Genomic DNA, 18,992 nt, shown 5'->3' with positions numbered 1-18,992 from the left:
CGGTATCATTGAAAGCTTCTTTTTCCTCGAGGCAAACTGGAGGCAAACGTGAGGGTGAAGTGAGGAAGGCGGTGAACCCGGTCCGGCGTGTACCGTCTTGGAGATGATTTCAAATAAGGACATATATCTGTTTCTCGGTCTGCTTCCGACGAGCCTTCAAGGAGCTTTCCTACTAGTGACATTCATCTTTTACAGCCATCACACCAACACCATTTGTTAGAATCACATTTCACTTCAAGGAAACCCATGACTATTGATGAATCTCGTCTCCCTTTCTATGCTCTTCTCTCACCTGAAGATCTACGGGTCTATGAAGCAGCAACAGCGAGGGGCCTGTTCAACGTCCAACCTGCTGAGGAGTTCTGGCGAGATCACTACGAAATGTTGTACCGTAGGGGTTATCAGCTCAGACCGCGATATGACCCTGACTGGACACCTTCCTGGATCGGTACAAGGGCCGATCCCATTTTTTGCGAGGATTCCATTGCGCTTGTGGTACGTTTCTCATCTTTCTTTTGCACATCCTTACTGACATCATCTCGCTCCAGAATCGCGATGTGATGGATGCTACGCGTAGAGAGGACGGGAAACTCGTCTGTATAAAGCGAATACGCAGCAATGAAGCCGAGATCGACATCGCACTTTCGCTTCTTACTCCCGACCTCATCGACCACTCTATGAACCACTGTGTTCGTATTCTGGATGCATTTAAAGACTCACTCCAGCCCGAAACATATCTCCTCGTCATGCCGTATTTGCGTCCATTTGACGATCCCCCCTTTGGAGCAGTTGGCGAGGTTCTGGATTTTGTGAGACAGACATTAGAGGTATAGTGTCTAGGCTGCCGCTTCTTGTCGCTTCATTTGCACTGAACAGCTCTAGGGTCTATGTTTCATTCATAGCCAAAATGTTGCACACAGGCATGATCTTTCCTCAGTTCAATTCGGCTCCAGAGTTTAACGCGATCCACATTTCCGCAGAGATTGCGCCTCCGAAAACATCATGATGGATGCCACCCCTCTGTACCCTCATGGCCATCACCCTATCCGAAGATCATCAACTGTCGACGGGATCTACAATGCCCACCCCCTTTCCCGCATCGACCATCCCGTTAACTATTACTTCATTGACTTCGGTATATCCACGCGATTCGCCCTCGGAGAGTCCACTATGGTGGTTGGGGCCAAAGGTCGCGAAAAAGGATTGCCGGAGCTGTCTCGCACCGTAAAATACAACGCTCTTCAAGCTGACATCTTCATTTTGGGCAACCTCTATAAACACAGTCTCCTGGAGGTACGGATGTTCTACTCGAAATCTGGCTCATCGCTCATCCTATGACCACCAGAAATATTCTAGTCTAGATTTTCTGACACCTCTCATCGCAAGCATGACAAAACTTGACCCCTCCGCGCGACCTACTGCACCAAATGCTCTTTCTCAGTTTCATGTCATCCGGTCAAATCTCAGCCCCCTTATCTCACGCTGGCGGCTACGCCCGCGGGAGGAATCGGTACCTCAGCGCATCGTCTACGACACTGTGGCCGTGGCACGCGAAACGTTTCACCATCTGAAGAAGATCGTTGGACAATGAGTTCAAGGTGTGTCGATGTCTTCGTTCGCTGGTAGTGCAACGATGATTGTGACCAACAAAATTGACAGGTTCCCTGATTCTCCGTTTTCTGCCCTGGTCGCTTTTTCGCCATATGCTGTCGCCACAAACGGAGGCGTTGATGGTCCTTCCAGCTCTCCGGTCGTGATATGTTGTCACTTTTGAATTTCGGACCGGGTGCTCTTGGGAATAGATGTGGTATACCATTTCATCAATATATGGTGATTGTTGTGCGCGACAGATTTTACTTGCACGGTTCGTCCATATTTATGCTTTATGTGGGCCTTCATTGCCTCATACTCTTATGTCGATCGAATGTTGTACGTCGAAGGATAGCGACCCGTCAATGTAACTTTACTGTATGTGGCTTATCAACCAGCTTATTTCTCTGTGGGCAGTCGTCCTCGGCACCAGCAAGTTTCCTTCAACTAGACTATCCCCTTTATTGTTCCATCGCTGCATCGTGCCAAATGTACGTATTCCCTTTCACTTGTGGACTTTTTGGAAGTCTTCTTGATTCCTTGCTTTTCCACCTTGCGCTCTGTCAGTAGACGTCGCCCTATATTTGATTCCTCTATCAACACTGGTGTTATACTTGTTGCTTGGGTGCTATCTCGCTCGGAGCGACGTCGCGTTTCGGGGACATCGTTTTGGGCGCCACATCTGCATCGCTCGAGACATACTTGACGATGAACGGTCGGTCATTGGTCCAAACTGCAGCTGCGGTTCAGAAAGGGATTGTTGGCGTCCAGTGCTATTGGCTTATCACAGATGGTTCGTTATTTGTACTGCTCAACCGCTGCGAGATAGATATTGTATCTGTGATTCCTGTGAGATTACTGTACGGTTCTTTCAATAGGTTCTTTCAATAGGTTTATATTGCCTCTGTCCCCCTTTTTCCGACCACGATAGGTCTATGGTCCACTTCTTGCATATATCAAAAGTTTATCGGGTGGTCTGTGAGTCGGTTTGAAGATCAGTTCGGGCCACATAGAAATCGCCACACCGCTTACAGGTCTTGGTTCAGTCGCCGCCCGAAGCGGTAAACCTAATGGGGACTGTTCCTCATTCCCTTCCTATCTCATTGCCTCAATCCCCTCCTTACTCGTCGTCCTCTCAAATGAAGCCTCTTTTCCCATTGGAGCTACTTATAGAGATCATCATATGTTCCTCGAAGTCTGACCTTCCTGTTTTATGTCGCACGACCAAGGCACTTGGGTATATCGCAGAACCCCTCTTGTATCGCGATATTTCCATCTCCTGCATCAGTGCAGATACCCTTGAAACTCCCAACGATGAAATGTTCCGTCGTCTTCTCTGCCTATACGGTACAATTCGGAATCACAGTGATAAGGCAGCGAAGGTATTAAGGATGGAGGTGATGATAGGGCCAACGTGCGTTCAAATAACTTCCAGGATCATTCCAATATACGTCGACTACCATCTAGGAGAAACTCACTCTCATTCACCTTTAGCACAGAAGAAATGTTGAAAGAGGCTATCGTACCCGACTTCACCGTGATCGACTATACACCTAACACCAATGACTCCTACATGCTCATCCGTTACAACAAGCAGCGCATGGCATCTATCGCGACAGCCATCGCTGCCGTTCTATCCATCCTCCCCCGTTTGACGGTTCTCCATCTCTCCGATCTCAAGGAAATCGATGGCTATCGCAAGCCATCTTCCTTGATCGCCCTTCTCCGCTATGTCTTTTGCCCCACCCTCGAAGAATTCCAGTTGTCCCTTGCCGTCGAGGGCGATTGCACAAGAGCCTCTATGTCCCACTTCCTTCAACGGCATCCTAGAATTGAGAAGGCTACACTTCGCTTTGGATGGAATGCAGAACTCCAGGTTGCCTTAGATGTCCCATTGAAGATGCCGAAGATGCAATATTACGAAGCACCCGCAGGATATTTCAAGTGTTTATCAAACCAGACACCACTGTTACATGCTTCGATGAACTGCTTTCACCTGGATATCTATCATAGCGAGGTCGACATGGAGTTAGGAGAAGGCCTCATCAACCTGAAGACTTTTTCGTCGCTGAAGACTTTGACGATCAACCTGGGGACTCGTCTCTCACCCAAACAAATCATCACTTATGTGGCCTCTCATCTGAGCCATATAGAGGAGCTGGAAATCAGGCACCATATACATCCTATCAAAACAACACCTGAGGTGAGTCCGTTATCTGCGCGCCGACCCGTCATCTAGTAGCAAACTCATAGACTGACTGTAACACGAACGTGTGAACTCTGACTTTAGTTCTTGCAAAGTGTCATCGATGAATCTTCTCAGGCGTTATCCCCGTTCTCCTCTCTTCGCCGGGTCACTTTTGTCGGACTTGAGCTCGTGGACGGGTTTACTGCCAGCGGAGATGTGGTCGAGGTCCGAAGCGGATTTGGTGGGCTCGACGTTCATTGGGCGTCCGCATGCCATACCCTATGTCATTGCGAAATATGTGAGTCCCTGAAATATATGTGTATAGGTCTTTTTGTGTACTGATCTCTCGTGGGGGTTTTCCGATCAAGATGGAGCCAAATGGGAGCGTGTGCAGTACGGAGAATGGACGGTTGCTTCGGTATGAAAGCGGGATTTGTGTGGTAGTCATTGCGTGGAATGGAGAACGTAGAAGCCGATGCCAGTGGTCAAATAACCTGATGCTGCGGGGCAGGAGGGTAAAGCATACAAGGCAGGATGCGGATGGGCGGTCAACAAAAGATTGTGTGCCCACGAGAGCACAGCCACATCCCCGAAACGCAGGTCACATCTCAAGGGTAAAGGGGAATAAGGAAGGAATCTCTTCGAATCAACTGACTTGCAACAACTACCATCTCAACTCAATAAATTCGGGTGCATCTCGAGTTCGCCACACACGAACGCCACACCATTTAGAAAGTTCGACTTCAATCGCCGCTTGAAGCGGTAGGCGGAATAGGGGACTTCCTCTCCTTCCGCCATTGAGTCTCTCATTCGCCGTCCTGTCAATGGCACCCCATCTCCCAGTCGAACTCATCGAAGAGATCGTCTCATTGTCCTCAAAGTCGGACCTCCCTGCACTATGTCGCACGAGTAAACTCTTTCGTGAGATCGTGGAACCTCTCATCTACCGTCACATCTGCATTCCTTGCGGCGATACCCTGACTGATGGTCGACGGACTCCTCGAGCCGACGACGACCGAGTAGTCGAGATGTTCCATTGGATTGTTGGCTTATATAATTCGTTGAAGGGCGATGATCGTAAGGCAGCGATGGTTGAAAGGGTTGAGGTGACAGACTTACCGTGCGTATAATCCACCTATATTTCTCTCTAGGCGATTGCAACTTACTTGGTACTGTCCCAGTGAATACCTATCGAATAACTCTGACATTGTAGAGATACCGGGATTCAGCCTTGTGAACTATACACCAAGCCACACTTCTAGAAATCTCGACAAGATATCCACGGTCATCGCCGCTGTTCTCTCTGTGCTCCCCAACTTGCCCTTCTTCCATCTCACCGGCGGCGCCATCATTGAGGAATCACTGGATGATGATGATGATTATGATCGTTATGGCCGTAGGCACTATCTTGCGCCTCAGATCCGCCAACATTTAGCGCCCTTGCACCTGCTCAGCCACGTATTCTGTCCAACCCTTCGCGAGTTCCATTTGGATTTCCCGCACAACCCGCCCCAGATTGAACCCCCACTTCCCCATTTTATTCGACGCCATTCTAACCTTATAGGCGCCGTACTTCACATCAGCCAGTATGAGGTCCCCCGTGATCGGGTTGAGCTATGCATGCCGAGCTTGGAGCGATTCGAAGCGCCTGCGGGATACTTCCAATACTTTGCGGACCCGATGCCTTCGAAACTCTCGCATGTTTCGATGGACTTAACACACGTCGCCGGCATGTCACGCAATGAAATCCTCAGCCTGCTGAAGCGCGAGCTCGCCGTCATCCGATCCTTCCCGTCGTTGGAACTTTTGACGCTCATAGACGAGAAGAATCTTCGTGATATCGAGAGTATGGGCGTCGTCGCCGCTCGTTTTCCGAATATCGAACAATTGGAGATCAGACATAAGTCCTATCCATGTTTATTGGAGAAACCACGAGTAAGCCTTTCATTGTCATTGTTATTTTGTCTCTAGCCCCGATTCCACGATTGTCTTGGTCAATCTTATGCGGGATCATCTTGAACTTTTCATAGGAAAGCATCGAGAGGATGACGCAAGCGTTCGCCCGGTTCAAGGGCCTACGTCGCTTCACGTACGTCTCTCTTAGAAGCGACGGCCGGGCGTCTGCGAGGGTGAATACTGAAGTCGATTTGAGTACGGTGAGGAGGTGGGGTTTGGAGTGCCCGACGTTGATGTACTGTGAGATATGTGAGTGTCCTCTAGAACTTTTGCGATGGTATGTGTACTGATGTTCACTTTGTGGCAACTTTTTGTGCTCAAGATAGGACTGTTTGGCAGCGAATGCAAGGGGAGTGGGTTATCGCTTCTTTGTGAAGTTGTGGCCCATGATTCGTCGTATTCGGTTTGTGTGACTAGTCTTATTGCTTGGTCCTATCTGCTTTCTTCTCATCTGTGCGCATTGCCTTGTCGGCATATGTTGACTTCTTGGTTGTTCGTGATTTATGTTGCACGGTGAACGTTGCATTGTATCTAACGCCCCAGTTCCTGTTGGTATTGCTAGTCTCCGTGGTCCGCTTCTGCCTGGAGTCAAACGAATTGAAACCCCTCGGTCCACCGTCGAATGTTTCAAGTTGACTACTCCCTCTTCGGTTCAAGTTGTGGCCCATGATTTGTCGTATTCGGTCTGTGTGGTCAGCTTTTCTTGTTTATGCGCATTGACTTGCTATCAGCGTATGTTGTCTTCTTGGCTGTTTGTAGTTTTTGTTGCACAGTGACGACAGAGCATGATTGTTGTATTGTGTACCTATCGCTTCCAGTTCCTGTTTGTATTGTTAGTGTCCACGGTCCTCTTCTATCTGGAATTGAACGGATCGAAAACCCTCCGTCGAATGCTTCAAGTCGACTACTCCCTCTTCGGTTCCTGCTGCCCTGTTTCACCCACGCAACCGAAAGTGCCAGGTGGGAAGAACTCGGGAATGGATATGACCGTATATGACCTTCGCTGGTCCACAGCTGAGGACGTCTGTCAGGCGTGGTGAATAGATTTGCTTCCGTCGCCGCGCTCGCGCTGATCGATTGACGGAGAAGGATGAACAACGTCGGAGTCAGGTTGCATCGCCATGGCCCGTCGTCCTCATCACCTTCGCTGGGCCTTGAGTGTGAGGCAAATGCTAGTAAAACCCACGCTCTGCATTCCTTCGTTCTGTGTGAGTATCATGGCAACGAATGTACAGAATGTGGAGAACTCTTGTGAGGACAGCATTTTACTTACGCATTGCATCTTGTACTCGTACCTCTACCATCGTTAGACTCCTCGACCGCCGCTGTCCTCGACATCGGCCGTGGCGTCCGGCACGTTCGCTAACCGACGTTCATTTTAATTCAGTTTATATCGCTATCGTATTCTCGAACTAGAGATCTTTCCGTCAGAAGCCGGGGAAATATTATGCCAGGATTTCCTAATCAGGGCGAGGTACGTCTGACGCGAACCGTGTTGGGGACTCGCTTTCGTCTGCGCGGCCATCTCGTGCTCGCTCTTTGCCCTCGTTCCCTAGAGCAGGCTACACACGAGGCTACTAATCGCCCAGTACACGAGGCGATTATCCAACCTCGACGCCATTCACCCTCGAGCTATCCTTCTCGCTGCGCACCACCAGCGTCCAGCTCGAAGTTCAACCATAAAAATTCCACAAAAACAGTCTTTTCCTCTTTACGTGTTCTCTTTTTAATCGTCTCTTTACGATTTATCCTCTTGTTTTCGAAACGCTTCAATTGTACGTTTATTCATGGCCCCCTTTCGTCGACAGCTCTCGTCGCCCGCCCCGACGAACCCCTCGCAGGGTGACTCGCCCGTCGACCCCGCCTTCTACCACGGCGGTGACCGTCGCTCGATGCCTTCGCCGTCCTCACCATCTCCGCTGCCTACCTCGGACGAAGGCTATCCTTCTTGGCTCCCTAAACGGCCTCCTCCGCCAGCGCCTAGATCTACTTACCATTCATCTAACGCAAACATGTGGGGTGCCGATCCAGGTCCGAGCGAACCCCCTGTCTTCTCTGCTGGTCGCAAGCCTACTCCTCGCTCCGTTCGCATCGTCAGCCTCCAGGACGAGTTCGGTCGACGCGAACCAACTGAACAGACGAGAATCAGCTCCGCTGCCCATCCCCATGGTCATCACCGCGTTTGGTCTCGCGCAACACCGACTGGCGTGTCCCCGGGCCCGACCGTCTTCTCTCCCACTCTTATCGACGGGAGCAGGATAGTAGGTCCCCCACGGCCTCGGTTCAGAGCCTCAGGTCTTCACCTCGAGCTGCTACGGAACCCATCGTGGAAGTCTCGTCTTCATTTCTTTCTCTTTCCTCTCTTCGTGTTCGCGCACATCCCACTTCAAACCTTTTTCGACTTCAATGCCGTCTTTATCCTTATTCAGTGCGTATCTCTCTTTCAACCATATCTGAGCTGTCTTTTGCACCATGCGCAATGCTGATGGAGAGTATGGAAACTAGAATTGCTTTGTTTCCGAATCCGATTGCGTCTGGTGTGCCTGGCTCAGGTCGGAATTGGGCCCTCGGCGCTGCGGCCTACGTAGCTTGTTGGGCGGTTTGGATCCTGGGGGTCTTCATCGGCTACGAGCTCATCTACTCCTTTTACCGCCGTTGGCGATACAGTGCGTCCCGTTCACTCTTTACCTTGCATTCGTTACTGACCCGAACACTCGGACGTTGCACTAAAAGGACGTCCTCTCATGCTCCCACTTTATCTCTCTTCTCCGGCCTTCAATCTTGTGTCAATGACCTCTTATAGCAATTTCTGCTTCATGCAACATATCCGCAACTCTGCATTTCCCTACGTGAACCAGCACTCCGCTCTTCCCTCTTCCGAATCATCACTTCGCGACGGCCTCGCCGAAACCTGTTACTTTTACTCCCAGAACCTACCCACTGTGTCTCTGCTCCTCCCCCGCGCCGGACTCGCACTCGCGCTATTATTGTCGTTCTGGAGCCCGGAGCAATTGCCTGGAGAATTGACGTTGAGCGATTTCGATGCGAGCGTGGGAAGGAGGGACGGGACGTTCTTTGATCAGAATGAAGGAACGTTGAGTGGGTACGCGAAGGGTGTGTTGTTAGCGAATGTGGCATGGACGGGGTGGAGAATATTGGTCCTCCTGATGAGCTGGTGAGTGTCGTGTGGCCCACTCTCCTTATCTTCCATCTCACCCCTTCGCACGGTTTCGTCACTTCTGACCCGCACATGGACTAACTAAAATCAACCTTACACTTCTTTTCTTTCAATGCGCGCATGGATGACTCGTACTAACTGTATCCTACAGGGTTGGCGTGTGGATCTTCAGCGGATACGGCTGTGCCGGAATCTGCGGACCTCGCTTCCGCTGGGAAGAAGAAGACGCCGAAAAGACCTTCTCCATCTACTCCGAAAAATCCATCGACGAAGCAGGCGAATCTTCCCTCCCCTGGACCTGGAAAGAGTGCACCCACCTCCGTATCCAAGAAGCCTACGATTTCTGTCTCACGACACGACCGCCGCGCGGGGTCGCTAGCGCAGATCCTGCTGGTGGTGCCGGAGTTGGAGTTGGTGCGAGGAATAAGGGGAAGGAACCGTCAGAGGTGCCGTTTTTGCCTAGGCAGGAAGATATCGGGGCGGGCGGGTTTGAGGGGATGGAGCAGGTTTTGGCGGCGGTGGGGTTGGGAAGTCCGGGGCCCGTACATCATGCGAGACGGGGGATGCTTTCGCAGGATTTGTTCGAGAGTCCGAAGGATGAGGAGCGTGAGCGGGAACTTCCTGTGCGGGAGATCGAGGAAGTGCCGGCGGTGGAGAGGAAGGCGTCGACGGAGGTCAGTGTCATTCCGAGGGTGGAGAGGACGCCGGAGAAGGACGAGGGGCCCTTGGCCGTTGGGAGTCCGCTTTTGGCGGCACCGTATCCTTTTACGGGCTTTGGCGGCAAGAACGGCGAGAGGAAGAGCTCGGATAGTCCCAAGTCGGAGCAAATTCCGTTCCCTCCTTCGCCTGGAATCCACCCGGAGGAAACTGATGAGGTCGATGAGGATGAAGAAGAAGAGGAGGGGGAGGGGGAAGAGGAGGAAGATCTGACAGGCTCTCGTCGCGAACTGGGATACGTCAACGAGGATGAAGAAGAATCCTCCGCCGAGCCTCGCACCTCCAACTCGTTCTCCAATTCCGGCCGTGCATCCAACTCGCTCTCCTCCCTCGGCCAACCCATTCCTTCTCGTTATCCCTTCCAATTCCGCTACCCAGGTCGCGGCGCTTCCGTCGCCTCGTCTTCCGGCCACACCGGTACGGGGACAAACCACTCTCGCGGCACGCCCCAGTCCAAGTCGACATCGACGAGGAACTCGAGGAGTACAAGAAGCACAGGCAACGTCGAGAGCAGCTCAGACTCACATTCGCCTAGGAGCAGAGCCGGGAATTCGAGTAGTGCGCCGAGTCCTGTCGTTGGGATCCCCATGCCACCGAGACACCCTGGTTCGTCAGCTGGCAATGCAGCGCAAAGAAGGCAGCGTTCGGGTACGGTGCCCATTCCTGCGTCGCCCACTCCTGGTCCACTTCCGCTGTCCTATCCACCAAGTCTCCGTCCCCGCGCACGCACGAGGACCGAATCGGACCGCTCCACTGGAATCTTGTACGAGTCCGATATCGAAGAGGAGCCCGTGGGACGCCTCGAACTTGGCTTGGGCGAACCCTCAGAGGGTCGTCGTACGCCCTCTCGTACCGGCCAAACGGACTCTCCCGATCTCGAGGCGCTCGAGCAAGACGACAGCGTAGGCCTATTGTCTTCCGCCCCGAGTCCGAAATCTTCTTCTGGTGGGTTGAGGGCCAGAGCCGGAAGTATCGTGTCGTTGACGAGGAGAGCCAATGACTCGAGATCGAGGCATAATAGCTCTGGGAGTGGGTCTGGGTCCAGGAGCGATTCGAACTCGAGACATCATTCCACGCATTCCAACGCTGGCGGACCTACCGCTTCGGCCGTCTCTCTCGCTCTCGCACGTGGAGAACTCATGCGCCAACGTACACAATCCCTCATCCATAGCATCGGATCTGCTTCTCGTTCCAGTATCGAACTCGTCGCCGGCTCGGGAAATCGTCGAAGTCGGGCGCAATCCGTCGTGAGGCTCGAGGATTACGAGGAGGCTGGGATGTCTAGTCCCAGTTCACCTTATTTCTCGGAAGAGGGTGGTTTGAGCAGTCCAGAGAACCATACCTTCGGACAACCGAGTGCGCCGCTTGCGAGGAGGTTGATCGAGAGACAGCAGAGGAGGGAGGTTCACCAGCAGAGAGAAGGTACGAGAAGCCTGGAGAGGTCAAGGTCTCACTCTGGTGGTGAGAGTGAGGTAGAAAGATCGCCGGGACACGAGCATGAGGAACGCGAGGTCGAGATCGAGACTGATAAGGAATACGATGGCCAGTTTGGAGAGGATGACCTGACGATGTCTCAGCCTGGCTCTATCTTGGCTGGTTCAGGATCTGGGTCGCCAAAGTCTAGCCAGTCTGGGGGGCGTGGTCGTAGTCGTCCTGAATCGCCACGTACCAGAGTGATATCCACCGTGTCGCGCACCGCACCCTCCGAACGCACTATCTCGCTCTCTGTCGACCCGGCACCGCATCAACCGACGGTCAGCATTTCGCCACCTCCGACCCAACCAGTCCCGACGCCTTCAGGCTCAGCGCACCCGACTAGACCGACCGCGCCCGGCCGCACGAGTACCGCGTTCTTCTCGTTCGGGCCCGGAGACTCAGGCAGCGAGCCAGAGTTGATCAGTACGGCGGCGCCTTCGTTCGTTACTGCTCCGCCAACCGTCGAGGAGCAGACTGAGTCCAGTGGGGCAACGCCTTCGAGCTGGGGAAACATGGGGCATTACATGGAGGGAAGAGAAGGAAGACCCATGTAATACGACGTCCCGAACCCTTGCCCTGTCATGACGCTGTCATGATCAGGGTTCATTTGAACCTGCCTGAACCTGCAAGGTAACCTGCCCGCTTCTTGCTTGCAGGCAGGTGGGCGCATGTTTGTATCGACTTTTTTCTTGCAGTTTTTTCTCTCCATTTCTCGTTCCCTCTGTTCATTGCTCGCAACCCTCTGTGCTCATACCTTTCCTGCATTGCTTATTAACCTGTATATTTACTTATTGTTTCAATTGCCTTGTAGACTGTCTCTCATACTTCCTCGTCCTCGTGCTTGTCCTCAACCCTGCTTCGATACTAATCTATGCCACCCACTGCCCCGTCGACCATGTCTCCATCTTCACACCACTATCTTACGTTTCCCACCATCTTCCACCGGTCCGCCACACTCTCACCCGTCCAAACCTGCGATTCCTTCTTGTTTCATGACCTTGTCCCATTGTCTCCCTTCCTCTGGAATATCTTGGTCTCCCTGCGATACCTCTGACCACGGCCTGCTACAGCTGACGACCTCATTCGACGATCGAACTCTCGGCCTTTCTCCATACCTCCGAGCTTCTATCTATCAGCCTCCTTATTGTCAAGTTACGCATTATATGATCCTACGAGCTTGTCCTTGGGTCTGTCAGAGTCTCTGTACTTATCCGTGGTTTGCATACCACACTCTACCGCGTACATAACACCCGTACGAGTACCATTAAATCAATGTCCCCCCTTGAAGTTTCCCCTCCGCCCCCTTCTGTTACGGTACTGTTAAGTAGTTGACTAAGTATCACCGCCCCTACTTATATCGGTTTGTCTTGCTTGAACACGATGTGATTCATTTGGCCTTTTATGGCGCGAAGTGTGAGACATGGCCTGCCATCGTTGTGATTGATTGTCTGTGGACACTGGATGGTGAGTTTCGTGAGAGAAGCGGTGCCACACTGAGGGGTATTTCTCGGACCGGGTTGATCCGTGTGGCGTGAAGTTGAACATCTCTGTCAGGTTTTTGCTCTTGTTCCTGAACATCATCCCTCCAGATAGCGTTTTGCGACCCACCTCGCAGCATTCTGGCCTCACGTATGCTCTGCATTTTCCCGATATCCCTCAGTCTTGCCATATTCTGTTCATGGGTATGACTCGGGATCCAAGAGAAGGACAAACATTCAAACAGGCCTGGCACTTCACACTCAAGCTTGAAGTTAGGAGCTTCGGCTTCACTTCCTTCCGCACCAATGCTCCAAGGACGGACATTTCTTGGATCTGAAATAAAGCTCTACTCGCGAAACCCGGATCATTCAACTGCAAGACGACCGTTCGACGTATCTTGGCGCGTTCACCTCGTGTTCTTTTTTTGGCACAGTGGCGCTGCACCTGGGCTTTGCACCGATTGGATTTTGCCTTCGTCTTGGATCGTCTTGAGTCCTTTCTTGGCGCCCAGAGAATGCTATTTCCAAAACCCATTCACCCAAGGCCTTGATGTAGCTTACCGGGCGTTTGTAATAGGCTATGTATAGACCTCGTCACTACACGGCCAGAGGATTCGAAAATATGGCCATAATCATGAACAATAGCACGCTCTAACGATGTATCCTTCACTTGCCCATAGGTCAACTTCAGAGCCAACAGCTATCCATTATCTCTCTACGATGGAGAGCATACGGCTATGTTTGGCTCATGCCTCGCGGTCGTCCTTGCCTCCGTTCTATTTCCCCAAACTTGTCTTTATTGCTGCTGACACTGCTCTTAGATGGGCGCTTGTTCGACATCCCATCAATACTTCCCCAGGCTTGGCGCAGGAATGCTTTATCGATATGAAAACACTTTTGACAGGTAAAAAACGACCGGATTCCTTGGTAATGCGTATGTGAGGAATATAAAAGTTGTATTGGAGGTTGGGACGGGGTAGACTCGCCGACGCCTGCTAATACTGTCTCCTGCCCTCAGAGCTCCTTCCTAGTCTTCATTTTCGACACGATGCTCTTCACCAGTATTCTCCTCGTCGCCTTGTCCGCTGCAGGATCCGGTCAGCTTATGGCCCTCCTCCTTGTCAGTATATAAGACTGACGGCTTACGCTGTCGTGATTTTTTCTATGCACAGAGGCAGCTGTATCCCGACGCAGCCCTTTCCTACCCCTCGGCATTTCAGGTACCTCCTTGGTGAGAAGGCAGGTCGACCCCAGTGATATTCCAACCGAGGTATGTTCACCATATTGGCCGTTCTACACTACCTTTTCTAACCGGTATTGAATAGTGCCAATCTGCCTGCACGAGCCCTCTCAACAGCATCAACGTACGTGGATATATTTCTGGCAAATTCATTCATAATCCAACTTACTTACCCGCGATCTTATTCGTATATAACAGAGCTGTGTCACCGCGGAGTGTGGATGCACAACCAGCATCGCATCGGGCCTCGAGGACTGCATCAACTGTGTCGTGGATCTCGACCCAACCTCCGATAACATTGAGTCGGGACAGGAGACCCTAGATGGTGTGTTGTACATCCAGAGGACTACCACTTCCCGTGATACTGATCATTGACCTATATAGCCTATGACGAAGTGTGCTCTGAATCGGATATCCCTGTGGGGTCGTTGACGGTATGTCCCTACTCTCGTCCAAGGCCTTTCCCCATGTATTCAGAAGTTGGTCTCACTAGGTTACCGCCGATCCCTCCGACTCCTCTGCCACCGGATCCGTCAGCTTTACCGACACGTTCTCTGACTCCTTCTCCGACCTCACTACCTCCGCCGCCGCTGCCTCTTCGACAAGGGCTGCCGGGACTATCACCTCGTCCAGGTCGGCCGCCACCTCGAGCGCGGATAACGAAGATCCATCTGCGACTTCCACGGGCTCCTCCGACCCTCTTGGTAGTAATGCGAACGGTGCTCGCGTTGCCGGGGCAGCCAACATTGCTGGAGTGGTTGGTGCTGGGGTTTTGATGGGTGTCGTGGCGTGCTTGGTGTAAGGGGCAGTAAAGATTATACCAAGTCGGCGATGGATGCGAGCAAGTCTGGTGGCTAGTCTTTCTTCGTTCTACCTTTACGAATCTGGAGTATACCTCGGACATTCCTAACTCGAGTCTCGTCATGTCTGCTCCGAACATAACGTCAATGATATTGTATATTTATGGTGTACGGAGTTCCAGTGCGTGATGGACTGTGAGGAACAATGGAAGATGTCCGGATGCAAGAGCAAGTATGGTGATGGATGGACGAGGGGATGCGAGAACATGTGAGTGGATACGTTTGGGTTATATACGGAAGAAATGATAAAGAAGTCAGCTCTGGGCGCAAAGTAACCGATTTCCTCCCGTAAAATAATGGAGGAAGTAATGAAATCTCTTAGCACGAATAGACCCAGCTCGTGTCCATTCGCTCCCATACACTTCCATCTGAAGGGGTTCATATTCAGTCAAATGGTTGGATTGGTTCTATTTTAGAGTTTGCACTCACAGAGTGAGCAGTAAGTTAGCGTAGGGCAAGCTCTTCCCCTGGATGATACGGTCGCTCGGTCAATCGCTTCGGTTCGGTCGGCCATAGTCTGAATTCGACCGTGACCGGACCAGCGGTATGTCAAGCATTGCAAGGTCTTGAACGAGGAGAGTGCTGAAGCGAATGCCTCGATACGTTCCTACCATGAACTAGTGAGGAAGCGTTGCGAGTAAACAAACTAACCATGGAACTCACCGGAACCAAGGGAAGCTTGTATGTCAGGTCAGTATGCCTCAGCTCCAGTTCTTCCAGCTGAGGTAGATACGTGGCAATCAAGGTGATGGTCTCCACTTCCTGCGGGCTTCGAGTGATCGCCAGCGATGTGAGTGATTCGAAGGATTGTAGCGCGATGAGTTCCGGTTCAAGTGGTAATTAATGCGCCCCATCAGGCCTCGGTCTGAAGTCCAACTCCGCCTGACGTAGTGGCGTATCCTTCGACAAGTGTTCGAAGTATCCTCCGGCTGGCGCTGCAAATCGAGTGAGATTCGGAAAGTACAAAAGCCGATCTGCGTTGGAGAGAAGGCCACGACCAGTCGGTTGCTCTATCTCGAGTGTGATATCGGTAAGTTGAGGATGCCGCTCAAGGAAGCCAGCTAGGGTCGGTCGAATTGGAAACCAGCTACTGTCTCGGGAGATTTCTAGGCGAAACTCCTTGAGAGCAGGGCAGGTGGCGTATTCGAGGACTTCAAGTGGCGCGAGATGGTTTCCCAATTTTTTTGTGCCGGCGATATGAAACACTTCCAGGGAGGGAAGAACTGAGAGGAGAGCGGCGACCGAGAGCTGGACCATGACTAGCTGGTCGCGTGGTTCGGGTTCAGGTGCGCTGTCGGCACTGCTGAAGGAGTCATAGTCGTGTGTCGATGCACGGTGTCTGATAGGTATGAAGCTTGGTACGACGCAGGCAGGAGAGACAGTAAGATGACTACGGTACCACGGTGTGGTCAATGATTGCGCATCCTGATGTTAGCTAGGATATAAAGACTGGAGAGTGGGTAAACGCACTTCATCTCTCTGACCTCTAACCGCCGTACCATCGCAGCCTTCTCTCCGTCCAGGCGTAGTTGCTCATACAGCCCCCTGATCCGAAAGAATGTGCTCTCGGCTTCGGTCATAGTCTTCGCGTAGAAGTCGAAGGAGATATTCCGATAGAGGAAGTATTCCGATGCATCACTGAAAGCCTTGTTTGTGAGTCGCAGAGCAAGAAGTTCGTGTTTGGAGCAGTAGTGGACTATAGCTACGAGTATGTCGAAATGTAGATATGAGGCCATATTTCAGCAGAGTTGTCCTCCGAGAGTCCACAGCCGGAAAGGAAGAAAAGCAACTAGATCTGAGACTTCCAAGAGGACGTCTCAAACTTGTATTCCGAGAGATATGACGAGCCTAGGTTGACCTGGTTTGGCCCTGCGCTGCGAGATATAGTGCTCTGTGTCTATTGATAATATAATCATTCAAGTGGGACATAAAAGTCGAGCTAGATGGACAGACAACTTGAAGGTTCTTTGCCGTCGACGCGAGACTCGGAGTGAACAAGTCGATCTCATGAAGATGCATCGTCAAGAAGCATTATTTATGTGATATGCCTGTTACACAATGATCAAGTGGCAAGATTTCACCAATGAGTAGCACTGAGGAAGTGCAGGTACGCCGCACTCATGGCAAGAAAGAAAGAGAATCCAGGGTCCGGTCATCCGGTCCGCAGTCAGACACAGCGTGGGAAGGATCCCGGATGAGTCCGGCACGGTCACCTCCTTCCAACTTGTCGCGACATCTCGGTCGCTCAACTCTGTCATCGCGCACACGACCTTACTTTTCTCTCGAGCCCTCCTCCTTCGTCTTCCTCAGGGAAATGCAGAGCTATCGAGTGCGCTCAGGCCTCAGGGTCGTTGGCTGCCGAGGGCACCAATGGTTGGCCACGATAACAGTACAGCATCCCATCAGTCAAAGTAAGTATATCAGTCTATTTTTGGACCTGGCTTGCTCCTACCACAATTTTCTGGTGATTCTTGCGTCAACTTCAGTATTCTGGCGGCGTCAACGGACGTCACGTATAACTGGAACGTTATAACAACTAAAGCTTGAAGAGAGGACATCTCTCTAGTCTCTGCGAAGTCTTTCGAAGAGCTTTACATTCATGCCGCTGGCCGCCGGTGGTGAACTCGCCTCATGTAGTCCTCAAAGCCATAAGTATCATATCTCAATCTCGGATCTGCTTCTTGCTTGCCCATCACAGCACAATACTTTCCGAAATAGGCTTTAATCTTGACGTTCAACCGTGATGTTGGACCTCGCAATCGCTGTTTGAGCGATGTCAACGATCGTTCTTGACAGAAATACAGAGGCCGGCAATGCTTTTGTGAAATCCCATACGACCTGATAATTATTTTGCGCTATAAGAGCAGGGGGCTTGGCAAAGTCGTACGGCGAGTCTCCCCGTCTCGCTGTCTCCGCCGACTCCGCGTATTCGGGTCGGTCGAAGTTTGCCCACATTCACAACTTGAATTCTCGATTGTCATCATGCTTGACTCTCTTGTCCTGATTGTAACATGGGCTGTTGGCTCAGGTAAGGACACACTCAACATTATCTCGATTGTCAAAATGTCTAAGTCAATTACCACGCTACCGTCTTCGTCAGAGGCAGCATTGGCCGGGCGTGTCGTTGTTCCGTTCAGCCCCCATTCACAGGTGGCGAGGGATTTCAATCCCGACGACATCCCATCTTCAGTACGTTCTCTTCATCGTGAACCGCTTTTGGTCAACTCTCACTCGCTTCTTGCATAGTGCAAATCGACCTGTACGACCCCAATAACGACCATCAACGTGCGCCTCTGTTTATGACGTCTTGGGAGTTACACGTCTTGAGACTTCTGTGATAGGATTGCACCACAATCTCCTGCGGTTGTACTTCTGAAGTTGCCTCCGACCTCGTCAATTGCGTCGACTGCGTTGTGTCTCTCAACCCTACTTCTGCTAACCTAGAGCTCGCGCAAGATTATCTCATCAGTCAGTCTGACATATTCTCGTCCTTCCCGTCTTCCCTTCATTTCGGTATTACACTCACTTCCCTCGCCTGAATTACACTGATAAACTACGAGTCATATTGCGAGGAAGCCGGAATCTCAGTCGGAGCGTTGACGGTGCGTCAGGTTATGACCTCCCTCCACTATTTATAGTAAAGCAACCAGCAACGTTTAACACGATTGTTGAAACAAATTCATCTCGTTATATCACAGGTTTCGATTGACTCTTCCTCAATCAGCGCAACTGCTGCTAGTGGCTCAGGCGTGGCGTCTGGGACCCTCGATGCTACTACGACCGCCACAACCGCAGATGTAGCCACGACCTCTGATCCCCTTCCAGGTTTAAAGGCCGGTACCGCGTTCCACATCGCTAAAGTGAATCCAGTGGGAGCAGCAGTGGCAGGTCTTGTGCTTGGATTTGTGGCACTGCTTGTTTGAGGGGCCCGTAAATGTGGCGTAGTATTTATCAGCGACAGGCGGGAGTGGTGTAGCCTCACAGGCATGATCTCCGAGTTTTGTGGTGTGTTCAGAGTTTGTTGTGGGCTAGTAGGGATGCTTATGCGCTGATACAAATATCATCACTCCCATCGAGCTATGTACGTGTATGGTCAGTATTTGGAGTGTGATTTTGAGTTAAGTATTCAAAGAGCAAAGAGAAGCCTTCATTTAAATTGAGAGAGGACAAATCAGATATGGGATGGTGATCTCCACGTTGATGAAGACAATTCTGAATATCGCAACTCGACTCGGAGGACAATTGGTGGCTTTGTGGCGGCCGCAATACTTATGTTGAGTGGCACTCGGAAGAGTCGGAGCTTAGTCAG

At 51.5% G+C, this 18,992-nt stretch overlaps 6 protein-coding genes across 6 annotated transcripts; 4 read left to right on the top strand and 2 right to left on the bottom strand.

The window, feature by feature from the left end:
* Positions 1 to 201: 201 nt before the first annotated feature.
* Positions 202 to 2,243, top strand: STEHIDRAFT_148177 (uncharacterized protein). Its single transcript, XM_007305982.1, has 8 exons — positions 202 to 495; positions 549 to 827; positions 883 to 920; positions 981 to 1,293; positions 1,346 to 1,598; positions 1,660 to 1,864; positions 1,941 to 2,081; positions 2,158 to 2,243. Exons 1-5 carry the CDS (start codon positions 247 to 249, stop codon positions 1,589 to 1,591), a joined length of 1,125 nt encoding a protein of 374 aa, XP_007306044.1. The 5' UTR covers positions 202 to 246; the 3' UTR covers positions 1,592 to 1,598; positions 1,660 to 1,864; positions 1,941 to 2,081; positions 2,158 to 2,243.
* An 851-nt stretch (positions 2,244 to 3,094) lies between these two features.
* Positions 3,095 to 6,347, top strand: STEHIDRAFT_169765 (uncharacterized protein; the record flags this gene model as incomplete). The annotated part of the gene is made up of 6 exons (XM_007305981.1): positions 3,095 to 3,793; positions 3,881 to 4,019; positions 4,622 to 4,898; positions 4,960 to 5,713; positions 5,809 to 5,983; positions 6,057 to 6,347. The coding sequence occupies 6 exons, from the start codon at positions 3,095 to 3,097 to the stop codon at positions 6,107 to 6,109; spliced, it is 2,097 nt and encodes a 698-aa protein (XP_007306043.1). The 3' UTR covers positions 6,110 to 6,347.
* Positions 6,348 to 7,270: 923 nt separating this feature from the next.
* STEHIDRAFT_122829 (uncharacterized protein) lies at positions 7,271 to 12,441 on the top strand. Its single transcript, XM_007305980.1, has 4 exons — positions 7,271 to 8,162; positions 8,240 to 8,400; positions 8,468 to 8,909; positions 9,064 to 12,441. The coding sequence occupies exons 1-4, from the start codon at positions 7,522 to 7,524 to the stop codon at positions 11,657 to 11,659; spliced, it is 3,840 nt and encodes a 1,279-aa protein (XP_007306042.1). The 5' UTR covers positions 7,271 to 7,521; the 3' UTR covers positions 11,660 to 12,441.
* Positions 12,442 to 13,574: 1,133 nt separating this feature from the next.
* Positions 13,575 to 14,797, top strand: STEHIDRAFT_169763 (uncharacterized protein). The gene is made up of 6 exons (XM_007305979.1): positions 13,575 to 13,680; positions 13,756 to 13,853; positions 13,909 to 13,947; positions 14,022 to 14,148; positions 14,208 to 14,257; positions 14,317 to 14,797. Exons 1-6 carry the CDS (start codon positions 13,632 to 13,634, stop codon positions 14,623 to 14,625), a joined length of 672 nt encoding a protein of 223 aa, XP_007306041.1. The 5' UTR covers positions 13,575 to 13,631; the 3' UTR covers positions 14,626 to 14,797.
* A 204-nt stretch (positions 14,798 to 15,001) lies between these two features.
* On the bottom strand, positions 15,002 to 16,419 carry STEHIDRAFT_112419 (uncharacterized protein; the record flags this gene model as incomplete). The annotated part of the gene is made up of 5 exons (XM_007305978.1): positions 15,002 to 15,051; positions 15,113 to 15,290; positions 15,347 to 15,452; positions 15,648 to 16,073; positions 16,154 to 16,419. 5 exons carry the CDS (start codon positions 16,417 to 16,419, stop codon positions 15,002 to 15,004), a joined length of 1,026 nt encoding a protein of 341 aa, XP_007306040.1.
* A 576-nt stretch (positions 16,420 to 16,995) lies between these two features.
* On the bottom strand, positions 16,996 to 18,742 carry STEHIDRAFT_122827 (uncharacterized protein). The gene is made up of 6 exons (XM_007305977.1): positions 18,382 to 18,742; positions 18,025 to 18,285; positions 17,930 to 17,968; positions 17,784 to 17,872; positions 17,546 to 17,711; positions 16,996 to 17,094 (listed from the first exon to the last, which is right to left on the bottom strand). Exons 1-2 carry the CDS (start codon positions 18,669 to 18,671, stop codon positions 18,237 to 18,239), a joined length of 339 nt encoding a protein of 112 aa, XP_007306039.1. The 5' UTR covers positions 18,672 to 18,742; the 3' UTR covers positions 16,996 to 17,094; positions 17,546 to 17,711; positions 17,784 to 17,872; positions 17,930 to 17,968; positions 18,025 to 18,236.
* Between the last annotated feature and the right edge of the window lie 250 nt (positions 18,743 to 18,992).

This window comes from Stereum hirsutum (assembly GCF_000264905.1).
Source record: "Stereum hirsutum FP-91666 SS1 unplaced genomic scaffold STEHIscaffold_10, whole genome shotgun sequence".
Lineage (NCBI taxonomy): Eukaryota > Fungi > Basidiomycota > Agaricomycetes > Russulales > Stereaceae > Stereum > Stereum hirsutum.
This window is presented reverse-complemented; position numbering and strand designations above follow the sequence as displayed.

What these genes read in the sequence shown, in the direction of transcription:
- STEHIDRAFT_148177 (XM_007305982.1), top strand. Translation starts at nt 247, where the DNA reads ATGACTATTGATGAATCTCGTCTCCCTTTCTATGCTCTTCTCTCACCT. An exon ending in AGCCAAAATGTTGCACACAG is followed by an intron (nt 921 to 980) that starts GCATGATCTTTC and finishes ACATTTCCGCAG; the next exon opens with AGATTGCGCCTCCGAAAACA. An exon ending in ATAAACACAGTCTCCTGGAG is followed by an intron (nt 1,294 to 1,345) that starts GTACGGATGTTC and finishes TATGACCACCAG; the next exon opens with AAATATTCTAGTCTAGATTT.
- STEHIDRAFT_122829 (XM_007305980.1), top strand. Translation starts at nt 7,522, where the DNA reads ATGGCCCCCTTTCGTCGACAGCTCTCGTCGCCCGCCCCGACGAACCCC. An exon ending in GCCGTCTTTATCCTTATTCA is followed by an intron (nt 8,163 to 8,239) that starts GTGCGTATCTCT and finishes TATGGAAACTAG; the next exon opens with AATTGCTTTGTTTCCGAATC. An exon ending in TTACCGCCGTTGGCGATACA is followed by an intron (nt 8,401 to 8,467) that starts GTGCGTCCCGTT and finishes TTGCACTAAAAG; the next exon opens with GACGTCCTCTCATGCTCCCA.
- STEHIDRAFT_169763 (XM_007305979.1), top strand. Translation starts at nt 13,632, where the DNA reads ATGCTCTTCACCAGTATTCTCCTCGTCGCCTTGTCCGCTGCAGGATCC. An exon ending in CTTGTCCGCTGCAGGATCCG is followed by an intron (nt 13,681 to 13,755) that starts GTCAGCTTATGG and finishes TTCTATGCACAG; the next exon opens with AGGCAGCTGTATCCCGACGC. An exon ending in GCCCTCTCAACAGCATCAAC is followed by an intron (nt 13,948 to 14,021) that starts GTACGTGGATAT and finishes CGTATATAACAG; the next exon opens with AGCTGTGTCACCGCGGAGTG.
- STEHIDRAFT_122827 (XM_007305977.1), bottom strand. Translation starts at nt 18,671, where the DNA reads ATGCCTGTGAGGCTACACCACTCCCGCCTGTCGCTGATAAATACTACG. An exon ending in GAGGAAGAGTCAATCGAAAC is followed by an intron (nt 18,286 to 18,381) that starts CTGTGATATAAC and finishes AACCTGACGCAC; the next exon opens with CGTCAACGCTCCGACTGAGA.